Source organism: Platichthys flesus, chromosome 20, assembly GCF_949316205.1.
Source record: "Platichthys flesus chromosome 20, fPlaFle2.1, whole genome shotgun sequence".
In the NCBI taxonomy this organism is placed as follows: Eukaryota; Metazoa; Chordata; class Actinopteri; order Pleuronectiformes; family Pleuronectidae; genus Platichthys; species Platichthys flesus.
Genome location: NC_084964.1, coordinates 4,939,777 through 4,965,478, shown reverse-complemented (window position 1 = coordinate 4,965,478; position 25,702 = coordinate 4,939,777). Strand labels below are relative to the sequence as shown.

The 25,702-nt window shown below is 42.3% G+C and overlaps 1 protein-coding gene across 1 annotated transcript in view; it reads right to left on the bottom strand.

The window, feature by feature from the left end:
* Positions 1-25,702, bottom strand: part of LOC133931783 (dynein axonemal heavy chain 9-like) — a 91,171-nt gene that overhangs the window by 40,836 nt on the left and 24,633 nt on the right. The window contains exons 33-51 of the mRNA XM_062378735.1: positions 24,573-24,812; positions 24,195-24,355; positions 21,886-22,042; positions 20,839-20,943; positions 17,668-17,825; positions 14,796-14,934; positions 13,558-13,845; positions 11,953-12,163; positions 11,738-11,865; positions 11,319-11,427; positions 10,391-10,538; positions 9,431-9,605; positions 8,814-8,987; positions 7,689-7,896; positions 7,052-7,217; positions 6,266-6,368; positions 5,916-6,155; positions 2,043-2,204; positions 946-1,142 (exon numbers count right to left, since the gene is read on the bottom strand). Coding sequence (XP_062234719.1) covers positions 946-1,142; positions 2,043-2,204; positions 5,916-6,155; positions 6,266-6,368; positions 7,052-7,217; positions 7,689-7,896; positions 8,814-8,987; positions 9,431-9,605; positions 10,391-10,538; positions 11,319-11,427; positions 11,738-11,865; positions 11,953-12,163; positions 13,558-13,845; positions 14,796-14,934; positions 17,668-17,825; positions 20,839-20,943; positions 21,886-22,042; positions 24,195-24,355; positions 24,573-24,812 — 3,269 coding nt within the window. The remainder of the gene's footprint in view (positions 1-945; positions 1,143-2,042; positions 2,205-5,915; positions 6,156-6,265; positions 6,369-7,051; positions 7,218-7,688; positions 7,897-8,813; positions 8,988-9,430; positions 9,606-10,390; positions 10,539-11,318; positions 11,428-11,737; positions 11,866-11,952; positions 12,164-13,557; positions 13,846-14,795; positions 14,935-17,667; positions 17,826-20,838; positions 20,944-21,885; positions 22,043-24,194; positions 24,356-24,572; positions 24,813-25,702) is intronic.

Genomic DNA, 25,702 nt, shown 5'->3' with positions numbered 1-25,702 from the left:
GTCACCCCCGCCCTCATCACTCTGTTTCATTAAGCTGTGCCACAATGAAATGTGTTGCAGATTGGACCCAGTTGTAGTGGACTCCTGAGAATCTCTGTGTCTTGCTTATAACAAGATGATGTCTCTTCATGGTGAATAGGGGAAATTAATTCTGTTTTGCTTTGTTGTAGCTTCACTCTAAAATAAATACACCAACACCTCCACTGCTTGGAGCAGATGCTGCAGAACTTGGACTGAAACTGAACCACTTTCATCATTCACAGCTCAGCTGACGTTCAACTTGTATCTCATGCTTTTCAGCTGGTTTCATCTCTCACACTTCAATGGCTTTTATCCATTTGACATTAAACATACCTGAAGTACCATATATATTTCACATGCAAAGAATTTGACTTTTTTCCATCGATCCATACATTATGTATTCCACTTAGCCAATCCCAGCTGACACTGAGGGAGAGGTGATGTACACCCTGGACAAGTCACCAGTGTATCACAGGGCCATGGACTTTTTGCGCACACAACAAAGAACAATTGAAATTCCCTCAGAAAAATATGCATTCTTTTGTACAGGAGATAATCACTACAAATCACTGCAGTGACTTGTAAGTGGGATGTTGATTTGAGTCTGTTTCAGGGACTTGTTGACAATTAGAAAGATATACACCGTACAGTCAACTAAACTACATTTTTTTTCACATTTTTACACTGAACCTCTACTCTCAATTTTGTTTAAGCCGTCATGATGTACTGTCACTGCTTGGTGTTTTACTGATTTCCCTGTGTCTGCTTTTGACAGTCCTCAAATGGAAATGTTAGACCTACATCACCTGGGAAGCCATTGGCTTTTCTTTTTAGACAATAAAGGACCTGACAAAAACACTTTTCTTCACTCCTTCTGTAGTCTCTCCCCACAGTCCCAGAGGGGGTTGCAACACTTCCACTTACATGTGAGCCATGGCATCCTCAAACAGCACCAGGTTTAGTGTGGCATTGACCTCGTTGTAGGCGTCCAGCACTTCGAGCAGGGTTTTGTTGAGGCTGCTCCAGGACTCTGCAGCCAGGTACTTGGGCTCCCCCAGCCCACTGGCAAAGTGGCAGAACAGGTTCATCTCCTTGACCTCCGCCAGAGTCTCGTCTATTTCCTAGGGGGCGGATACACACACAAGCACACACACATTGGAGTGGTAAACATACAAATACACATGCTACCCCTGTCAGCATAACATTAGTGTTAAGCTAACAGTCTGGACAGGGACACAGCTGAATATCACAGCTGCGCACAGGGTGACCTAGTTCATTTTCACCCGGGCAACTATTGGACCACAAATTATTTCACTGGAGAGATTTTGTGTGTCCCTAAAGGATGCCTGCTCTCTCTGTAAACTTTCACTGGCATAGAGCTGCAGGAGCTGTGATGAATGAGGCATTTTTGTACAGATTCACATATAATTCATGATTTGTTGCAGTCTTCAATTTCATAGGAGCGTGTTCTTACAGCTCTATGTCTCTAAAGATATTATTGTTTGTGTGTAAATATAGCTGGAAAACTGCTCTGTGGCACAAATTTTCATAAGTTTGCAGAAGGTGTGAGCTTTAAATAATATATTGTAGAGAGGGTAGGATTATTTTTCTCCTCCTTCTATTTCTGTGGGTGTCTGTAAACATAGACTTGTCAGGCTCTTCATTGTGCCATGACTAGTGTGCATGCAATAGAGCCAGAGAGGCTAGTGAGGGGAGCAGTGGACAGAAAACCATTAAAATGTTTTCCAATTTGCTGGGTTGACAGCACAGACCCTGACAGCCAGGCCCCCATACCATACTGATTCATATTCTCACTAACCCTCTCCTGGCCCTCCGTCCCATCAGCCCCCTCCCACACTAAAACACATTCTGTCTTTTCTCCTCTGCTCCTTCTCCTCGCTGTGTTGACCACTGATGTGGAGGTCCAGACACAGAGCAGGCAGCCAAATTATTTCCTCCACCTCCCCTCCCTGTTCCCTCCACCTTGTCTTGCCCGGCAGAACTTTGTCAAAAACTCTTACCTCGTAGAACTTTTTCACTGTGTCCACCTGCAGCTTATCAAAGACCTCGAAGTCATGCTCCTCCACCAGCTTGTCTCTGTAGACCCGGCTGCACTCGTGCAGGTAGATTTTCAGCAGGTCCGGAGGGGCTTTCAGACACTCGCTGGTACAGAAGAGAATGCCCTGGGCAGAGATGGGAGAGAGCAAAGCTTAGAGTTTCATTCCAGAAGCTGATTTGGCCCATTTACACTACAACGAGGAGCGAAATACTGCTCAGTCACTCAGAGTAAATCAATGGATATTGAGTGGGCAAGCTGTTAGTCAGAGAAACTCAGAAAATAACGGCAGAGCTTTCCTTTCATCTCACTGTCTCAGAAGTGTTGCCGCATGTGGTTACAAGTTCTGTGGGCAGGTGTTGGATGGAAGAAATGAATTATGAAAAATCAAGTAATGGGGTTTCATGTGGCTGCCGTGGGTTTATTTGTTTTAGTCTATGAGCATGTCTGGAAATGATTCCATTTTTTACTATATATCTGAAGTCTTCTATTTTTGGAGTGTCCAAATTCTGCATTTCTGAAAACGTATCATCAATGTCACAGCAACACATTTACCTAAGTCCCTATGTTAATATGCACACAATGACAACTTTGCCAACATGTTTAGTGAGCTCTCTGGGGCCAGGGTCTACCACACCAGACAGGATCCCAGGTGCAGGATGTGTAAAGATGCACCTGACATGACAGTAAGGACGGCATACATGGAACACAATAACCATGGATGACATGAGGAAGAGGAACATCTGTGGCAAGTATGGGCTGGAGGTCCCAGAGAAAAAACCTCCAAAGGTGGTTGAGAATGTCCTGGCTAAGATCCTGTGCGACCCCCATATCCGAACAGATTACTACTACTACTACTCATCCTAATTGAAAACAACAGAAATCCAGGGAATCAATACACTGAGCAGATGAGTGTTTAGTGGATGATTGATGATTAACATGTCTCTACTGGATGCTTGTATAATGTATATGTTTCCCACACGACCATTCCCACCAAGACGAGTACCTCTAGGCACCTTACATAACAGGTGTGGTAGAGGATGAGAAAGAGGACGGGCGCCCGGGAACTTGTTTCCCTCTGCACATTGTCCCCCAGGAGGCTGAGCTAGGCAAACAGATGTTGTGTGTTTCCAGCCCCAGAACTTATTCTAATCAACAGAATAATCTCTGGGGGTAAAGCCAGCTGAATCTGATCTGCCTTCATATCTGAGCCCACTGAATGTGACAATTGGCTGCTAGATCCACTGTGTAATGGTGCAGATAGGGGAGGTGTGCTGTGTGTTGATTTGTGTGCATGTGTACTGAGACAGAATTATCGCCATTTTTCTGGATCTGCAAAAGTCAAGATGTTTTCTTTTCCACGTATGTGTGAATGAAATAATCCTTTGAATGTTAATTGATCTCCTTTTCTACTCCATATTATTGCTTAATGGTGACAATCATGACATCACTGTGTGTAAAAGTGTGCCTGAGCAAAACAAAACACCATATGGCAACTCCTCATGGCCGTCATACTCAAGTCTATAGCTGTGCATCGTACCAATCAAACAAAAAGCAAAGAGCTAACAATATGAGGAACTTTGTTTTCCTACTATCCATCTGACTTTCTGTCCCTGATTCTTCATCGCTTTGTTCAACTCAGATGAGAGGGATTAGAGAGTTCTGTGTGCCGGCATGTATCTGTCTGTCTGTCAGGCAGTCTGCAGTGTGCACGCTTTCCCTGTAGCCTGACAGCTGCTCTGAGCCCCAAACACTACTTCCCCCCCTAACTAATGCACCCAGCTGACTATCCACGAAACATCATACAGACATATTGTGCAGTCAGAACAGTTCAGCTTCAGAGTCTCTCTGCAACGTGACTGTCATGTACTCTGTTTCTCTCTCTTTGCCTTGTCTCTGTCCTCCTCTTTTACTCTGTCCACATCCCCCCATCCTCTCACTTGCCTCTTGAGCTGGAAGGAGCTCATTTAGGCTGACGTGGAGAAGACAGGCCCGCAGAAATGCCTGCTGGTCATGGCAGAGAATGAACCCTGGCAAACAGAGCTCTTTGACAATGTTCCGGGTCAGATGTGAAATTGTTTTTCTTGCACTTAAAGTCTAATTTGGCCACAGCAATTGACTTATAGTTTGTCTAATTTAACATCCACAGGGTGTTCGCCCCAGGGTTTCATGGAGACAGTCTGAAGCAGAAGACCCAGTGAGAAAGTAAGTGCTCAGGGACAAAGTGGGAAATATTGTTGAAAAAAAGGATAATTTAGCTCCACTCATATTTCAACATAAAGGCCCTCACCTGAGAATTTTGTCAGCAAATAACATAAACAATATTTTCATAAAGATGCATCCTTGAGCGTTGTCTGGAACAGCTTCTCTTGCCACATTTAAAAAAACCTTTTCAACACACAGAGCCTCTGAGCTCATCTTTGTGCCTTATTAGAGATGATCATAACGAGACGGTTACCTCTGGCTACATCTCTCAGCTCCAAAGATTTGAAAAACAAAGTGAATCGCAAAGAGTCCCCCAATTATTTCCGCTGAGGTAAACATCTGAAACCTCAAACCAGCAAACGCTAAGTGACAATTAGGCCTTGTGTTCGATATTAAAAGAATCGTCTGTACAGTCGCGGCAAATACTTTCCAACTTCTGAAGGTGTTAAAGCGCAGAGGTGTGGAGGGGGAATTACAGCGGAGACAGATCTGTGAGCTGCAAGTCTGCTCACCTTCACCCGTCGTGCCAGGAGATGTCGGGCAGAAAGAGTTAGACAGGAAAACTTCAAACGAGCTCCAGGAGTCCCTTTCTGACGTCCTTTAAAAACTCTCTAGAGGAACAGCGACCCAAACTTTCACACTGTTTCCACTGAGTGGCCATTGGATATCCAGTTGCCCTATGCAGAATGACTTTGACAAAAAGGCAGAAAGGTCTCTTCTAACCTCTGGCCTCAGAATACTAATATGCTAAACTACAATGCTTGACGTTAGCATTTAGCTTTGAGTGTCTCTGTGAACAGCCTGAAAAAGCTCCTTGCACGGTGCTCGTTTTTCTTGCCTGCATGTTTGTTCAGGCCCTTTTGGATTTAGTTGCTTGTCCTCCCCTTTTAATGACCGGCCGTGTAGTGCTTTTGAGTCCAAACTATAAACAACTCTTTTAACATGATATATAAGTTGTATCTATTGTTAACATAACAAATATCGATTAGTGCAGTTTTTAACAAGTGCACATAAAATATCATTTTATTACATCTGCAGTAGTAGATAGTTGATTATATTGTGAAAACCCACAGCTGCCTTTGTAAACTCCGAGATGGAATTATGAAAAATGAAGTTTTCTATAGCTGAGTGGCTTAAAACATTAATTATTACAACGGAGTGTGTTAACGAGGGAGCCTGCCCTCCATGAAACCGTGGAGGATTCTGACAGAATTATTGCCCCAAAAGCTTCTCCCTTCACAGCCTCCCTGCTCTGATATTATATTCATTTAAATACATTAAATCATCACTAAAACCCTTGGAAGGGCAAATCCATTCTATTTTCTGTTACACTTATCTCAGACTTATTTCTAGCTTTCAGACTTGGCTCTTAAATCAATAATCATTTAGATGAGAAATTAGTGACAGAAGCCTGACTCTGTCCACATGGGAGGCAGAGCCATAGAAACAGAGAGAGAACTGCAGCAAACCACATCACTCCGTGTTTGAAAGGGAAAAGGGAGTGAAGTGAAGAAGTACACAACTCCCAGGCAACTCCTTTCATTGTGAAAGGATTAACCTGAGGTTGTTCCTTTTTCTCAAAGAACGTCTATGTGGATAAATCCTTCTAATACATTTTCTATATATGATTCACCTGGAAGATGTTGGAGAGATCTCTCAGGTTGAAGATGTAGTGGAACTTGACTGCGGTGGGAAGGAAGGTGCAGGAGATGCGCTGGTGCAGGGCCAGGGCTAACTGGACCAGGGTGGGGCAGCTCTTCTGCAGGGCGGCGGTGAAGCCCGGTCCTTTCAGGTGATGAGACAGGATGGAGGTGTAGATGGTGCTCAGGGCCTCGGCTCCGGGAAATGACAGGGCAAAGACTGAGAAGTGCCGCTGTTGATGGAGATACAGCACAAACAGGGAAACAGTAAACAGGTTGTTCTTCAACCTGTGAGTGTTTGCAGCATTAAGTAAAGGGAGTTTGGGGGGGGGGGGGGATGTACCTGCAGTCGTGGATTAATGGTGAAGCTGCCAGCTGTGGGGTTCATGCAGGACACGTATTGAACGTTGTTTATTTCCTTCAAAAGCAGTTTGGTACGGTCATACCTGAGAGGACACACACACAAAAAAAATGATTATTTAACAGCCTCGAAAAACACAGAAAACACACACCCTAGCTCCCACACACACAAAACCCTTCCCCAGACTTATGCCGATATGGATGCCTCAGCTCCCACTTAAGCTGGCTTGGCTCAGTAGCATCCTCCTTCCTCTCAATTTCATACCTGAAATCCTCCCAGCATATCTCTAATGGGCTGACTGTGTCTAAGCCAGTCAGCCTGTGTCTGACGCAGTGGAACCATGTTCAGAATGGCCTCACTGTGTCAGAGAGATGAGCAACAAAATCCTTTTAAGGGGAATCATACAACTGCTGCTCTCGCATTTGACTTCTGACTCTTGTAGAAGTTGTAGCCCATTGATACTGATGCGGGGATCTGTCTGAATACTAGAGGGGAAGCGTTTTCAGCAGAAAAGCTGAATTATTAGGGTATTAGACCTATCAGCTGCTGGCACTCCATTATCTGAATGATCCTCTTCTGTGTTAATACATGGAGAAAATGTCTGAAAGTGTCCATCATTTAGGCCATTACCGACTGGAACAGCTCCACTGCTTCCCACCCAGGAAGACGGTCTAGACATAATATTCCTCTTTTAAACTGCAACAAACTCATGTTTACTCATACTTACAGGATATGTGTCATAGCTGCAATATAATGTCATAGCCTTACCAGTGATTATAGTCCATGTGTTGGCGTATGATTGTGTGAGGCTGCACGGTGCCATATGCATCCACCTCAGGCATATTCATGTCATCTATGAAGTAGATGAGTCTTCTGCTGCCTGGAGGTCCGTAGTTACGCCCTGCTTTCTTCTCCAGGGGCTTTTCCAGCACCGCTGTGTAGGAGAAGAGTGATGGAGCAGAGGTGAATAAACAATATTTGTGGAGCGGTTGAGGTAGGGAGTCGGGGGTCAGTATTGACACATAACTGGAAGAGCACACAGGAGGACCCCCAAAAGGATCACAGTATGAATAGGGTTGGGGGTCCTACACGTCCAGGATCCACCAGACCGAATCACAACAAGGATTTTGGTGCCTCATTTCAGTGCCTGAGATTTGTACTGAAATAGTTTCCGTGCTTACTGGCCACATAAACATAAAGACTCTCTACATGGCTCTGGTAAAGGCCTATTGTTCACATGGAATGAATCACAATTTAACTACAGGTGTGGATTAGCCTTAGTATTATGAAATGTTTTAAGTCTAATACATGCAGCATTAAACATGGTTTTCGAAGGTAAATCAATCAGATGTTAATATTTTCTGTATCCGTTGTACAAAGGCTAATGTAAATGCAGGGTTATTACCTTGGAGCATAGCAGATGTAGTGTAGTAGTTGAAGGGCGCATTTTTAATCATGTATTTATCTGCGTCCAACGATCCCAGTTTGTCCCCGACCAGAACAGACTTCCCGGTCCCAGCATTACCCACCAGCATGACGGGCCGACGGTGCTCCAGGAGGCGGTCCATAAAGTAACGGACTCGAATGGTCTCCGTTGTGTGGACTAAGCAAGCCTGCACATGGGAAACACACACACAAACACACACATTTGCACAATCACCTAATCCAATATGCCTATTCTAATTATCAATCAATCTGAGTGTTAAATCTTTTTTCTGTAAACTGTGAAAAGGTAGAGAATGCTTAATAGAAGATACTGGATTTCCTGGATGTGACAGAAACATTCCTCAAATATCCAATTAACAATTATATAAAAGATAAAGAGCACTAGAGCCAGGAAGGGATACTAGATAAATAATGTTATTGCCAATACAAGTACAGATGTTTGAAAAAAATGTAATAATACTGCTCACAACTAAACCTGTTTGGTTTTAAAGTTTTGGGTGACCAAAATTGGTACCGAGTGTGACATTGTATACTTTATAACTTTAAAGTTGACATCGTTTCCTGGTGGACAAACCAATTAATGTTTTTAAATGAGCTCAAACAATCTTTACAGTAATTTATTGTTATTGCAGATAATACCAATATAGCAGCTGATACCTGTGATAAAGAAAGAAATTATAATATTGATGCTTATGTATCAGTGGGTCGGGCTTTGAATTAAGATATCATATGAAACAAAGACCACACATGAAGATAAAACTCATGTCGGACATGTTATGGTCACGCAAAGTTGGTTGAATGAAACTATTTAAACATCCAGCTGCCACAGAAGATAATAGTGTTATCATTCATTTGGAGCCAGGCACATTGTAGTAGATCTATCAGAGCGGTATCATTGAATACAGCAGCAGCAGGAAACTGAACCCTGTTTATTCAGAAACATTAACTGATGTAAATTGAACCTTTTAGTCAATAGTTGATTAACTTCTGTCAGTTGACTAATTGACTACATGATGATGTGTGTATGATGTAATCCACTTGATGAGACTGGATGTAAAATCCTGATAGAAACAAGCTGTTGTACCTGAAGCGGTGTATCTGCGTCCATCTCAAACTTGGGCACCAATTTGGACCAGGGTTCAAACTTCTTGCTCTCGGGGTCGATGTAGTAATCCAACACAGTTCCATGGGATGGGAACTTGATGGTTTTGAACTCAGTCACCCACCACTTGCTGAACTCCACTCTGTAGTCGACCAGCTATTCACACAGAGCACACATGCAGAGACACAGAGGGTCAATACTCCACAATCACTTCCTCCCTGCTTTTTTTTCTCCTCCATACAGGAGCTATGGATCTGGGCCTTTCAATGGCATTGGTGTGCCTATGAAGCGGAGGACAAATAAACAGCAGCAACACAGAGACGCAGAGATCCCTTTTGAAAAAGCCTGTCATTTCAACAACTCAGAATCATTTTCAAATTACTTTTCATGAATAGATACACAAAGTTGAGTTTCATAAGAGTCATCGAGGCCTAAATAATACTGATGAATACCCATAATGCAAGTATAAAAAACTCTTTCAGGAAGGAGTTATGAGGAGAGCGGGAAATCTTTCAGCTTTTTCACTTATGCAACATTCTTCTCCCTGTTTATGCAACCACTAAGTAAGTGCCTCACATGGCCAGAGGACCACACAGTACCTGGTCCTGGAACATGGCTCCCCCGAAGGCCCAGACCGCAGCAAAGACAAAATAGAGCTCGTAAAGTTCCTTGGCACAGTCTGGTGGGGTGTTCTCAGGAGTCAGCAGACACTCCAGCAAGTAGCAAAGCATCTGGACCATACTCTGCTCAGGGATAGGGATGATCTTCTTGAACCTGAGCAAAGACAAACACATTTACCAGACCAGATTCAAGCATTACCACGGACTTGTGCTGTAAATGGTAAATGGTTTGTATTTATATAGCGCTTTTCTAGTCTTGATGACCACTCAAAGCCCTTTACAGTACAGTTTTACATTCACCCATTCACACACACATTCATAAAGTGCATCTATTCGCAGCACTTAGTTATTCTATGGGGGGGCCATTCAGGGTTCAGCATCTTGCCCAAGGACACTTCGGCATGCAGATGGGTCAGACTGGGGCTCGATCTGCCGACCTTCAGATTGGAGGACGACCACTCTACCCCTCAACTACAGCTGACTCATTGGGTCAGAATAAGAGGTACTGTGCAGAAAGAGTTAAACAAAAGGTTTAAATATGTTTTCACTGAAATATTTAACATAACAAATAAAGCAATTGTGTTTATTTCAAGAAACTGGATGACACATTTATAAGCTGTGGCGTAGTGGTGCATTTTTCCGGTCTTTGGCCTCTCATAGAGGACAAACTACTCCTCCTTTGCTTCCTGTTTTTCTGTCTCATCTCCAACAGCAGTGGTGACAGAGGTGTTAGAGGAGGCGATTGGTCCTGTGCAGCAGAAGAGAATGCAGGACAGCATCCAGATCTTCTGAGGCACTCCCGGTTTGCTCCTGTCCAAACCACCCACCTCTGCACAGTCCCTCCCCCAAGACATGTCGCTTCCCAACATCCTGCGTCAACTGGACGTGTCTGTGATCATGATGTTCATAGTGACACAGTGAAGCTGAGGAGCTGCTTACCTCGTTCTGAGGACGTCCAGGCAAGAGGGAAGGTACTTGTCGAACAGTATGGTCAGGTTGGCTTTCTCTGATTGGACCGGCCTATTGTCAATCCAGCTGGATACGGGGGGGTTCCAGCCAAGATCTGCTGGGTTTATGTACAGGATGCCTGGAGAAAACACACAGGTAAAACTATGTGGTTGGGACTCACAGGCTCCATGCAAGTACTCTAAGTAGTGGCACCTCAATGATTCTATCAAAAGCAATGTACACAGCAGTATATTCCTGGCAGCTTACAATATTCAATAAAAACAATTCAAATAAGAAATAAAAAAAATAAAAGGACACATTGACAATTTTTGTGTTATAAAGTATGTATGCTAAACATGTAAATGGACAAATGCACAACATCTCTCAACATGTTATGTGTTGTGATTTGATTTAGATTGCGGTTCTGAGGTTTCTGAATGACACAGAAAAACTGATGCTCACTTCACTTCGACTAATTTCAAGCGGACGTGAACATAGCAATCCCTGACTGGTCTACTCAAAAATATCATAATTGAGCTACAGCTATTGCAGAACTCTTCAGCTGGATTGCTGACCTGGAACAGAGAAAGACTAATGTTATATATAATAATGATATTATATAATCATTACCCTCACCAATAATAATTGATGATCAATAGTACTTTTGGTAAAAAAAAGTTTATTAAGTTGGGCTACACATCACCTTGTCTGCTGCATTGTATTTTCTTATTGTTAATTCCTTTTATAACTTTTGAAATCTATTTTCTGTAATTTCAGTGAGAGCATTTGTATTTGTTTTGTCTAAGCTTATCATCAATTGTGAATCGCTTTGAACTGCACTAACGTTCGATTGATTGTTTGAAACGACCTTTTCGATACAGAGCACAAAGAGCAAAGAGAGATGAAAAGAAAGAAGTACCTGCTCGGGACACTGTGGCAGGAGTAGCGGTGCGGAGGTGACTGATCTCGAACACCAGCCTCATGGTGGGGTTGAGAGGGATCCGCTCGTTACTGGCCAGAGTCAGCACCTAACAGAACCAGACACAGTGTATGAGGACATTACCGAGAGGGAAGGTGCTCATTTGTGCTTCCTCCTCAAAACAGTTCTACAACATACTGTCACTTTTTATTGTTTGTGTGCTGGAGTTTGTGTGGAGAGCTTTTTATAAACACTCTATTGTCCAGAGCCACAATCTCCTGTTCATATCTGTCTGATCATTTACAGCAGACAGTGAATGTGTCATATGTATTCTGAAGGAAAGACTATAAGTCAACGCATTTACAAAAAGCACACACATGCAGACACACATACACACACAATCTTTAATTTGCTCACACCTTGTTGTCATCCATGACTGTGTTGAGGGACTCAATCCACATTGGGTCAATGTCTCCATCCAGAACGATCCACTTAGGCCCGTTGTGAGCGACATTGGACAGGTCACGCAATATGTTGGAGAAAAGGCCTGCAGGAAGAGAGAGAGAGCACACTCTAGTTAATCTGTTCTTGAGTCACTCTGTCATACACTTTTTCTACATGACTCCTCCATCACCATCTTTCCACTCTCTGGTGGCTGGGTTGATGATCCCGAAAAGCTCGTCATTGGTCACAGCCTTTGGGTTGAGGTCGGTCCACATGGGTCTGCGCTTCATGTTCTGATAGGTCCTCTGGAGAGACCTCAGCACCTTACTCTTTCCAGTGCCAGTGTTCCCGATCACAAACACAGAGTGGCGCACAGCCAGCAGCTCCTCCAGCTGCACCACCTACCAAACAAACACAGTGAAATGTTTAAGATAATGCTCTGTCTTCCTCACATAGAGGGCCGATGACAAAGATTGGGGGGAAAAAGCTCTAAAGGATATATATTATTATTTTAATTTTTTTAATTTTACTGTGGTCCTGTTTTCCTTCACTCAGTGGTCTAACACTTCCCGTGAATCCAGGTATGTGTGGCGACACCACAGAGCGGGTAACAGAGAGTGGCAGGGAGAGGAAAGGGGAAAGAGAGATTTTCTCCCCACTTCCACTCAAACATAGAGATGGCGGAGCTCAATCAATGCCATCGACCAGGCTCCTTGCTGCTCCTACTCCTCATCCATTCAGCCGGGGCGCAGGCGGGCGGCTTTACACTCCCAAAGGCCCCGGCTGATTACTGCTTTGATGCGGAGAGTTCTAATGCTAGCACAGGCTAACACTTTAAGGGATGCACTCTCTCTCTCACCTCGCCCGCTCCCCCTGAAATCAAAAGGTTGGCCATACAAACAAAGGCAGTAGAAGTTCAGGCTCTGGGTGTGGATGGTTGTTATTGACTGACATGCCATTCTCTCTCCCCCTCTGTTTCTCCTCCTCTTTGTTTATTTCTGTGGCTGTCTCTCATAATGTCAGGGTTAAGTGGCATGGTGCAGTGCCAGCCTCCATTGATGGACTGGTATTACATGGTTCCCATGTCTATTTGACCTGAGGCAGATTGCACTTATTTCCCCTGGTCCTGTGTTCATGTGACTCTGACATATAGTGCCTTCTACTGTGCATGTGTTTGTATGTCTGTGTGTGTGTGTGTGTGTGTGTGTGTGTGTGTGTGTGTCTGTGTGTGTGTGTGTACTCATAGAGACTTTAGTTTACAATGGGTACAGACTGCTGTTTGAGAGTTAAGAGTGGTTTAAGGGTTGTGGGAGGATTAGGTGTAGGTCAGTTTGAGGAGATGGTGAATACGGTATTTATTCCATGGTTTTCTTGGATTTTCTGATTTCACAGTCCAAAAACAAGCAGATTGGGGGGAGGTTGATTGGAAACTAGAAATTAACCGTATGTGTGAATGTGAGAGTGACTGTATGTCGACCCTGCACAACACTGGAGACCTGTTCAGAGTAAACCGTATTGGTATCGGTGTCAGTAGGGATTCACTCCAGCTTCATCTCCGACCCTCAAAGGATAAGTAGTATAGATAATGGATGGATGAATAAACTAGTGCGACAACTCCAACAGCTAATATCTGATAGATTGTTGTGGATGAAAACCCTATTTGGGGACTTTGCTTTTGCTTCTCAAACTACCTGAGCTTGCCTTTATCCTTGGTTTAGCCACATTTTTGAGTTTAACATCAGCAGACAAGCATGAGAGCTGTCAGCAGGCTGTGGAGGAATCGTGTTTACTTTACCTTAAGTACAAAATTGTCCTCAGCCTGTAACTTCAAGTCCAGGATAGAGTCCTTTACGTGCTTCTCAAATTCCAAATCTCTCTTCCTGGGCACGTCCAGGGCAGGAAACAGATCTCCAATCAGCCCCATGAACACTGGCATGTCATCTGTCACAATCTTGGGGATGTTGAAGTCTCTCAGTGCTCGCATCAGCACCTGGTCCTCCGCTCTGTCAGGGTCTCCTCTCTTCAGGGAGCCGGCCACCACCAGCACTGACTTGATGGCTCGTAGGCCCCAGTCATAGTGGTCCTTTGGTAAAGACCAGAGAAATATCAGTGCAGGAAAATACACAAATACACATATCATGACTCGTCATCAACAAATGGTAACTCCAAATTTCCAATTGATCACTGGTTCATTTAACCAATTCAAATTTATTAAAATGAATTTCTCCATATAGACAAGAACAAAATAATAATCCTAATATAACACATTTTTACACTGAGGTTCCTCTGTCATCACTTTTGTTTTATACTGCATAAATGTGCCATTGATTTGCAGTTTCAGCCCTTGTGATAGAGCTTAGAGAAGCAGTCTGTTCATTATCATTTGATTTCATTACCACTAAGTGGCTAAAGATGGAAATTTGTATCAGAACTGAGGCAAACAACTTTGAGCAACGTTTTAAAAAAGTGTTGTTACGGGGATATTAAAAAAAGTCTGGAGAACTACAGCTATACAAAACAGTAAAAAAGCAACTGCTATGCTTTCAGAGTGAAATGAGGCCTTTGGTTGCTGGATTTTCTCCTCATTATATTGCTTAGCTGAAGTTATCTACACTCCACAGATACATTGAGGTAGCACTGTACATAACCTTATTGTTTTCTTTAAATTATCTCCTGCATGTAAAACAGCACATGACTGGAAAATAATAATAGTAATAATAACTTAAATTAATATAGCGCCTTTCAAGAGACCAAAGGACAAAACGAAAAATTAAAGAAGGATTAAAGAAATCACTTCTAGATAGAACAACATCACAAGCCTGCAGCTTCTCATTCATATGCATGTAACTTTCCATTCTGACAGGCAAGTTAGTGTCTCATCTCTTGTGTGGTGCTTCTCAGTCATTCCTTTATCAAAAGCCTCAAATGTGTTGAAAAAGAGCATTGTGTCAGTTGTCAGGCTTTGAAGTGGATATAGATGTGAGTCTTCAAAAACTAGATCAGATGTGTAACTTTGAAGAGATCAGACAGTACCTGTTTGGACAAGAGCTCTTTGCACAGCGTGTAGAGCGTGATGAACTTCCTGGCAAGGACCCGGGCGTCAAGAAAGCCCTCAGCCACCAGCATGATCTCACAGATCAGCTCGAAGTCTGGCACCACCATGGCACAAGGTCTATGGAGACGTGGAGAGAACACATTCAAATGAGCTCAGTTCTTCTTCATAATCATAGTTCTGGACAGATACATCTTTTGCCATCCAAAGTGCATCATTTATTCAAATATGCACATTAACTCATGGTAATTTTACATCATTTTGACATCACACACAACTACAATTTCTGCCCTGCAGTTGCATGCCTCTGTTAAGCAGTCGGATTCAGTCAACATGGGTTTACAAGGCAAAAAAAGGTTGGACAAGCTGAGAACACAATGCCTCCATCCACTTGCTGTGGCTGACACAGAGGCATAAAAAACAGAGAGATGTCAACATTAATACCCAACACAGTCCATCATGTTTAAACCACTACTGTATACTATCACAATTAAACAAGCCACACAGCTTTGCGCCAATATTATGCTTTATCCCTTAAAGGCTATTAGGCGTTTTGCATTAAAACCAATCTATCCCTTCAGAGAGGACCTTATATCTGGCATGCTCTCTCTCCCTTCATTCTTGCCCTTACCTTGATTCATGTACCTGCAGCCTTGTGGGTTTAGTGTCATGTTCAAAAATTTTGCTTGCAGGCTTCTCCTTCGTCTCTTTGGACTGAACTAGTTTGTCACTTTGGACAAAAGTGTCAGAAATGTAACTTTAAAGTAAAATTAGCTTAACATGAATGTAGTCAGGGAGATATATAAGGTAATTAGGGCCCGAGAACATAATGGTGAGAGGCCATATTGAAATTGTAAGGATTCATCTTATTATCATTGTGACGAAACTGAATTGGCTTTTTGAGGGCTTTAACATGCTGAACCTCTTACCAAACTTTGCAGAAAATTTGAATGCGGTGAAAATTGTACGGATTCTGGAGTATTTGAAATTGGTGTGGCAAAATGGCTCAACAGCGTCCCCTAGAACCAGCCCTTATGTTTCCCCTTGACCGATCTTCACCAAAATCGGAACACAGGTGTATCGTGACCAGTCATACAAAAATGTCTCAAGGGGCATTGTGAAAAACGCAACAGGAACCCAGACATTCTCAATTTAGTGGCCATTTTGGCCATATTCCACCTTTTTACTTTGAAGTACTTCAGTGAAATTGTTGTTTTCAATAAATTGCCTGCTCACAACTTTTGGGCTCTTGTTCCCATTTCTTCTTTTTGCATTTTGAAATTCTACTTAGAACCTTCCTAAGATTCAACAGTGCAAAATGCAAATTCATGCAATTTTTTAACTGGTCTTAAGATTTTGATCAGGAGTGTATATTGAAGGCTCATGCTCCTTGTTCTTAAAGGTTCCATTGATAGGTCCTTTATAGCAAAATAAGACGAAGGGAATAAACTTTAACTGACTCAGAAATCTGTCCAGAATAATTCTAACTTTCTATTTAAAAATAATAAATTAAACCAGTGATGGAAGGTTTTTGTCACCAGAACATGGGGACTATACAAGACCCAGCAACGATTCTACAGAACTCTTTTTTTATGTCTCAACAAATAAGCCACCTAATATACCTGCTGGCCAAGGAGAACACCAAGTTCCAGGAGGAGAAGACTAAAAAGAACGTTCTCCAAGAAGAGTTGGATAAGCTCAAAACTTCTCATCACGAGGTCTGCCAAAGTCATGCAACCAACATGGAGGAGTTCAAAAGTGGTCTCCAGGAGAGAAGAAGAAGAAGAACGATTTCAAGGAAGAGCTGGAGAAGCTCAAAACTTCTCACCACGAGGTCTGCCAAAGTCATACAACCAACCAGGAGAAGTTCAGCACCGAGCTCCAGAAGGAAAAGAAGAAGAACAACGTTCCCCAGGAAGGTCCTATAGTGACAATATGATTTTAATTACAGTAAAGTTGGTTCATTAGAAATTCCTTAGGACTGCCTACAAATGTTGAAGGTTTGGTTCACTCAAATGACATGGTTTCATTTGTCCAGATTTTGAAATTACTGCGTCTGCCCTGAAACACTTCACAGACCTCAGTGTCAATAGTTCTTCAAATTTGTATCTTGGGTAAAGAAAGAGTCACTATATCCTTATTTTGTCATGTAAATGAACTGAACATTGAGACTCAATCCAGATGAGCATGAGATGACAGAGTTCTGTTAAAATCCCAACTTTTTAACTTCATGGCAGCAAAGTTTTTTGCCATGTTCATGTTCAAGTGACAACACTTGAGGATATTTATGAGATTTTGACACTGCTCTCTCTGTAGAGGCTTTACAAAAACCATCCCAGTAAGTACACTGCCATATCTAGACACAGAATTTGATGTGTGAAACTGGTGACATTTCTCTTTTGAAGCATTGACAGCGCTACTAGAGTTCGTCCCGAGAAGAAAATAAGCTTCTTTATGACATTGAGCAGATGTAGACATAAGTAAAGTAAGTAAAACAAAGACATCATATATCTGTAATAGAAAAGGTACCCACCAAATTTGGACATTTGGATGTCTCTGCCAAATTTCTCGGCAATCCATCAAATAATGATTGAGATATTTCAGTCATGGACCTCATTATGAATGGTGAAGTGACTTAAGCCTTGTCCAGTGTTATGAGGAATCGGAACCTATACTAGTTTATAATTATCAAGAGATCTACCTCAGGTCAGAAGTCTTTCTTGTCTTTACAATGTTTTAGTTGAATCGTACCTATTCTTTAAATTGTATCTAATTTAAATTTGCCTGGATAATCACACGAGTGACAGATAGCAGTAGATAGCTGATGAGAGAACTGAGAGTCATTTTGCTCACCTGAACAGAGCCTTCAGGTTCTCAGGGAGCTCAGTCCTGCCAGCGTAGCCGGGATTCATTGTGATGAAGATGCCGACAGTCGGGCAAAGATTCACGTCCTCTCCCATGAAGTTAAATCTCTTCTTCTTATCGCGAATGGCATCCTGGATACTCTTGACCTTCACATGAATAGAAAAGAAACACAATGAACTGTCACTGCTGGGTTTACTGAATAGCCAGTATTACTATAATACTTTATCTTGGCACGGCATTGCTTTTAATGACAAGTTAACATTAGTAAACACACAATGACATGTTATCATACATTTACTCGTTTTTCTAGGTTGTGGTCTCCACCCACCCACCAAAAATACTATCCGCTGCTAAATACTTGTACTTTGTTTGTCTGACATTTGGATTCATCGAAACTATTTCAATTTTGTATCTATCTAATTTAACATTAATTTAACCAGGCAAGCCCTACTGAGTACATCAACATATCGTTAACATCACTCAGCAATCACCAGAGTCTATTAGTTACAGTCTGTCAGATTGTTACGTAGCATACACCTTTTTTTCAGGGACGCAATGTCATCAGCATGGGCGTGCTATCAGCCAACTGGATGGATGAACAGCCAAGGCTCTGTTTGTCTACATAATGATTGAATGAGATATCAGAAATGAACTTTTTGTGCGTGTGCGTGTTAGTTTGGGTCTCAAACTCTGACTCCCGGCCTGTAAGAGGCTTTATGGATTTCACATGCATGTGGTAACTGAGCGTAGCGAGTCGACAGCTGGAAAGAGGAGGAACATCTCTTCATGGATGAGTACTCGGCTACAGATCACTCAGTCATACTAACACAACAGGGAGAGGACAAATGCAAATGCAAAAACACAACGCACAAAAAAACAATAAAAGTTTCCATGAGAACATCAGTGGGACTTTTTACCTGGAATGACAGAAGCCCACCACTGTCGTCCCACAGGGATATGAAGGGAAGTTAAACAGCAGAAGCACATTTTAGAGAAATTCATGAACAGACACAGTTTTGAAAGGTGGGATCCACTGGGATGTGGCCCATCTCTTTGCTGTCTCCATGAATGTACAGACTGGAACTAGCAGCATCACAGTCCAGGGGCAGCTCTGACTGGAGCAGAGGCAGAACTTCACCAATTTATCTCCATGTAGTTCTGTGTGACAGCCTTCTGTTTGTCCATGCTTTATTTAACATAGAACTGGTCCTGCCACCTGTGTTAGCTGTCCATCCTTTAAGAGGATGGAAAGCTAACACAGGTGGCAAGAGAGAGAGAGAGAGAAAGGACAGATGGAAAAGTGACGGGTCATTCTAGCAATGAATAATGATCCTTTGAGAAACTTTATTTCCATTACCATCACGGCCATAATCAGCCTCCTTCTTAACTGTACACATTTTTACTTTGACAGTATTGCCCATGCATTGCAATAGTGTCTGGTACAACAGCCTGCAGGATATGAAAACACCAGCGGGACTTATGAAAGCACAGAGAGAGGATCTGTTTGATCTGGGATAACTGAATGCAAGATGGCAGAAAAGCTAGCATCAGCTGAAACACACAGAATATGACTGATTTCTCTAAAGAGGCACATAATCAAAGGGCTAGCTGCTGTAGGTTGCCCTGGTTGTACACTACTGCGAGTGTGGAGACTATGAAGCTTTTTAAAACTTTATTAATCTGTCACTGTGCATGAAGTGGAGACAGAAGAGGAGAATGAAGGTGAAGACACTAACTTGCATGGAAGTGCAGACTTTAATCCTCTTAACTTTTATCAATCAACATAAACTGTTAACAAGGCTGTAAATGTGACTCAAAAGTCTGTGGCCTGTTTACACATTCAGCAAACACAGAGGAAAAAATCTATTCACGCCAATCACCATGCTGTTTTCACTAGCTTTGTCTCCTCTAAGCTTGATTTCCTCTGCCAACAAATGTGTTGTCTGTGTTTGTTTGTTTGTCTGCTAGTCAGAAGGATTACGTAAAAACTAGAGGACGGGCTAGATGAAACATGGTGGAAGAATGTGTTGTGGGTCAGGGTCCAGATCTGGGAGTAGATCCACGACCATGTTTTAAATTTCTCCTGCATAGTGAGAGGGAGTTTTGCTAAATTTTCATTGATTTCTCTGGGAATGATTCATTGATACATTTTTGTGCAGATCCAAATAAAGATCCAGATCTAGTGAATTCATAAGGGGACTGTTGGGCCTTGGCTAAGCTATATGCACTTTACAGAAACCCAGGTAATACTTTTACAGAGGCTAAAATTTGGTAAGATCGAGATCACTTTTGTAAACTGTTCTAATTCACTGTTGCCAGACAATTAGAAGTTATAAAATTGTGTAGATACAAATCATTTTAGGTGGATTTTGATTACTTGTGATTCTACTCAGAGCCCTGTCAGTCGACCCAACTCACAAATAATCACTTCAGTTCATACCAGACTGGATTTCTTTCTGTTCCGTCATAGATCTGTGATTATAGTCATGTTTTGTTACTGTTTAACCAAACATTATCTCAAAGACTAAGCTGCATGTCTATCGGTTGTATTTTGATCCATTTCAAGATACTTCAAATTATGAAACACATTGAACTGACTTTGTATTTACGCAGAATTGACACAACAAATACTAAATATAATTAACTATAAAAATATTGGTCTTTTTCTATGACGAGCTGCTTCCAGGCTAAGTCTGAACTTTTTTTCTGTCAGCCAATCACAACAGAGCTTCCTACTTTACCAACATGATTCAATTGAAAGCAAAAAACTCTCGACTACACGTACAAGGTATTTGTACATATTTAGAAATCTGGGCTGTGCTCAGAGAACTGAGCAAATATTCATTGGTCTAATTTATTGTGGCACATCCTTTGTGAGTTTTAAGTGGGTCCAACCAGAAATGCTATTGTGAGTGAGAGGAGATCATGACCAGCAACACAAGTGAGCAAATAAAGTGTTTTTTCCATCCTCCACCCTCAAATCAGATCCACCCTCAAATCAGATCAGAGAAGCCTCCACAACTTGATATGGATGGACCACCCCCTCAAATAAAATGAAAAGTTTTGAGAAATGTTTATGCTCCATACGCCGAGGGTGCAGACACACAATGAAGTCTTTGAAAGGGATTTGGGAGGCAGGAGAAATGGACTTGTTCTTACCTGTACGGCCACCACGGACAGCACCTCCACGGAGATCCTGTTAAACTCGTCAAAGCAGCCCCACGCCCCCGTCTGAGCCAGGCCTTTGTAGATGCTCCCACAGGACTGGTGGACACAGAAAGACAAAGACATTCAGATTGATACAGTGGGACAGGAAGTCGGTCTGTCAGGCTCGATGATGGGAGACCTGGACCAACTGCGCGATAAGGCATGTGGCAAAGCAGACAGAGACGTATCACCAATTAGTCAGAAGATATATGGGAGAAACATTCTTTGCAGCAACACAGCAGCCTGAGAGTAGGCGAATAATAACAGGAGGATACAAAACAGGGCCCTGATGGCAAAACGGGAAAGGCCAAATAGTCTACCACCCACAATTTAGCTTTCGTCTCTACTTGAGAGCAGGTGAACAGCCCTTAGGAGAGCAGCTGGACCAGGATGAAGCAGGCAGCTGACTTTTCTCACCAATTACAGGGCCAAGGAAACCTTCTCTGACGCAAACCGGAGCTGACTGGAGGATTGATCCAACTCGTATGTGTGCGTGTGCATAACACAGTATGAGTAACACTGTGAGGCTCTGAAGCCTGTTTCTATTGCCTGTGTTCCTCCTGGAGTATATTAGCACTTCTCTCTGACACCTTGCTGCAGTGGGTATAGCCTAGGGTGCTGTACACCTCTATACTGTAATGATGCCCCCGTCTGGGGGAAGCAGGAGCAAGCTGCATCACAAGATTATGTTTATGTCTCCCATGACCGCTTTATATGCAGAAAGTGTGAGTGTTAAGAGTGTACAAGTGTGCATAATAACACAAGGTGGAGGCTGGATACGGAGAGGGCATTACAGGAGAAATAATAATCAGAGTTTAACCGATCAGCTCGTCTCAAACGGTAGATGAGAAGGAGGAAGATGAAAAGAGGAGGAACGTGAAGGTGGGTTGTCAACATTAATGACAAATGCAAACCATATCGCTGACCAAGGCAGAGATGAAAAGAAACATGCTGTGAGTGCACAAGTACAGTCGCATGTGAGTGTTTGCAGCATCTCACCTTGTAGTCCATCTGCTCGGAGCAGTTGAACACGTAGACCATGATGCCCAGAGCTCGGCCCAGATCCTTGGTCGTCTCGGTCTTGCCTGTGCCAGCGGGACCTGCTGGAGCGCCACTCATGGTCAAGTGCAGGGACTGGGTCAGGGTGATGTAGCATCTAAAGACGCACACAAACACGCACAAACACACAGACACACACACATGCTGTTATTCCATTTAAAGAATAACAGCCAACTGAATCATCAATCCCTCCACTCACTCACTGTGGGGACCTTGACTACACAGGGACATCTATAGCTGTGTTATGTTTTGTGTTATCTTCTGGGTATATACTTTAAGAAATATATAAACCTGTGTGTGTGTATGGTTATTTGTGTGTGTTGTCTGGGTAAAACAATTCTGCCATTTTGTATAATGGTGAAGCTTTGGAGTTCCTGCAGTAAGTATTGAGCGAATGCAAACATTGTGCCGATAACATTCCTGCTGTTATAGATTAGCACCAGTGATTCCTTTAGCCTAATTATACTGCTGCAGAAGGTGAACATGGCACACTAGGTATAGTTGTTTAGTCGTAAACAAGCACACACAGGCCTGTGTTCATTATAAAGTTTACTTAGCTTTGGAGCAGCAGTGTCAGTGCTGTCCTTTACATCCATTTAAATTACAGTCATAATATGAACTGGCACTGGTTCCAAGTGTCTAAGAATATATTATTTAAATATGACTAATACCTATGCTGCCAAATATGTATATATATACTCTGAGCCAGGTCTGCTTACTCTGTCAGGCAACAAAACTCAACGTGGAGAGGAAACAGAATCAATATGAATATCCAGTGTGATTGTCCTGTCCAGCTAGGGCCTCTTCTCAATCAGAGCAATCAACTAAGGTAATAGTTTACTATTTATTAATTAATGATTTAATTATTCCACTTTAGCTTATGTGATTTAGTTTGTGTGTATCTGTGGGTTTTTTAAGTATTTGAGCGTTGCATTGTATTGTTTGATTTTAATGTATTTAATAATGGTTTATTTGCATATTTTTACCAGTGTAGTGTTTTCATCATGAGCTTGTTGTATAGTTAGTTTGGAGGCAGTTATAATGCAGATGAACTATCCATTTATATTTGTAGTGACTTAAAATAGGTCACTTAATTTTATTTCAGGTTGCCTTGAAAAAACTAGCTACAGTTTCAGTCTGTTAATTAGTGAGCAGCCTCCCCATCAAAGAAACAAACTATCACTTCAACAAAGTGACATCTTAATGTTTGTCAGAATTCAACAATCATAGCTGAGCAACAGAAGGGGACAGTGACCACATTATTAGAATAGTTTAGATGCTGTCTCCTTGAAATTGTTCATTAGATAGTAGTAATAGTATATAATATGGGTCTGGACAAACATGCATGTAAAAGGTGATGTGAATGTTCGGCAGAGGCATTATTCCTGTCTTTTGTAAAACCTGATCCTTTAAAATCCTTCAGGATGTAATCAGACATCCACACTGTCAAGCAACCTGAAACAAGGTTTTCCTTTTCAGATACTGTGATGTCAGGTTTTCACTTGACAGCAACAAGATGAATCTTCTGTTGCCGACTTACAATATTTTGGAAAAAACATGTTTTTATCTGTTTTCTCAAGTCATGGATTAAAGGATTTGACACCAAGCTCCCTTGGTCCGTGGTCCATTGTTGAAATGAAAGCCAGTGGCAAACTATGTGAGTCTTAGCGGGTCCCAGTGAGGGCATGCGCCATATGGTGGAGTCTCGCTACATGTACGGTGATCCAGCCATCAAAGCGTATTGTTTGTGCTTTGTTCAAGCTTCAAAGGGAATACTGGTCAACCTGGAAAACCGCACAGTCAAACGCAGCAGTTTGCCAAAGGGCTCTGGGAGGCAGGTATTCATCTCTGTGTAGTTCAAACTTTATAAAGAATACAGCAGAAACACATGCATGTGCTTAAACAACCTGTTGGAACAGAGCCCAAACGGAGCTGTTCTAAAAGGTTGTGCATGTGGTGGGTGTAAGTAATGATTCAAATCAAGAGTTCCATCTTCTGCTCAGTTCTTAACAACACAAATAGACTGTGTTTATGTACTTAGAGTGGATTTTGAATTACCTCCATGAAAATTGGCAGTTTTGATAATTCCACCAGAGGTGCAGATGCACAATCAAATTTAATTTTTTCTTATCAATGGCAACTGCTGGATGTAGCAACAGTAAGCTAACGGTCAATGAAATATCTTCAGGCAATCAAGTTATGTCGCCCTTCAGTCATTACAAGGGCCCAAAAGAAGGAAACCACCATACCTGTCTGTCAGAGGAGTGATGACTAGTCGTGGCGTGTTGCCCAGGTATTCATACGAGTAGGTAAAGTTGGCATCACAGATGTTGACAAAACAATGCCCCTCCTTCTCGCCCCAACAGTGCCTCAGCTGGGAGAGCCACACAAACGCCTGAGAATTGTCCACCTTAAAGAAAAAATAAAACTAATTTGTACCAAAGATTGATAAATACCAAACATAACAAGTGCTTTTCCACCTTCTGATTATGGTGGTGAGACACCTTGCTTGAATAACTTGACAGCATTACACACTGGTTACATCTTCACGAAAAATGCTGCCGTCATGTCTGCATAAGAGTTTGAAAAAGTTATGTTCTTAACCAAATTTATGTCTTCCTGCTCACCTTCTGTACGATCATCTTGGCCACCACGTCTCGGGCGTGGACGTCAATAGTGCAGATGGTCATCACCTTCTGCCGATCGCCCGGCGTGAGCTGGCCAACCAGCATGGAGATGAGGGTATTGAGCTGGGTCACCTGTTTCTTGAAGTAATCCTTCATGGCGTTTTCATAGCCCTCCTCCAGCCTGATGAAAGCCATGCCAACGTCAGACGTCCACCAGATCTGAGAGCAGGTCAACGCCACCTGAATCCGAGGCAAAGAAAGGTACAAATAAAAGGAATAAGGAATTATTGTAGATTGATTGCTGTGTTCGGGAATTTAAAAAATACAGCATCTAAATGTGAAACAAATGTAAGATCTGAGCCAAGAAACCATATGGTTTGACAATATGCCCTTGTGTTTCATACATAAAACTGGCAACCCCTCGCATTTAGAGCACAGAGGTTTCTCTGTATGTGGGAGAATTTGGACTGAGATGCAAAGTTAGTTCTTGACAACCAGGGTTGCTTTTGCTGATCAGTGTGAAAAGTCAACTTCAGTGAAGACGAGGCGGGCTGGGCACGTTTTATGAGGTCTGGTCATCAATCTGTCGAGGGTGTAATTCCAACTAAAGACCAGTTTCTATACTCAGCCCTACTTTGATTCTCTTAGTAAAATCGTGCCAACAGTGTCCAGCTGTCATCATCCACATGAGAGAAGATAAAAGTGTTGACACAGACATATTTGACACCGTATTTCATCACCATGCCCTCGCAACAACAAGCTTTATGAGGAGGTCTATTTATTACCATCCTGATAGGGCCAAAGACATTGAATATTTTCTGTTTTTCAAACAACACTATTTCTTGATCGGGACATGAAGAGTATTTCAACAAATTCAGAGACAACTTAGCAACCCTACTCTACCATGTATTTTGCCATTCAGAGCATCAAATACTTACTTTTCCAAATTAAAAGTATTTGCAAGAAGAGAAAAATTTTCCATTAATATAGCAAACCACTATCTGTAATTACACTGTTCAGAATACTCAACTCTGTCTGTAAAGTGTTAGTGAGTGTATGGACTGGGTTGAGATGTCAATGGGAGACAAAGTAGTGACTTTGGAACTGATCCATCAGATGTTGGAGAAGGT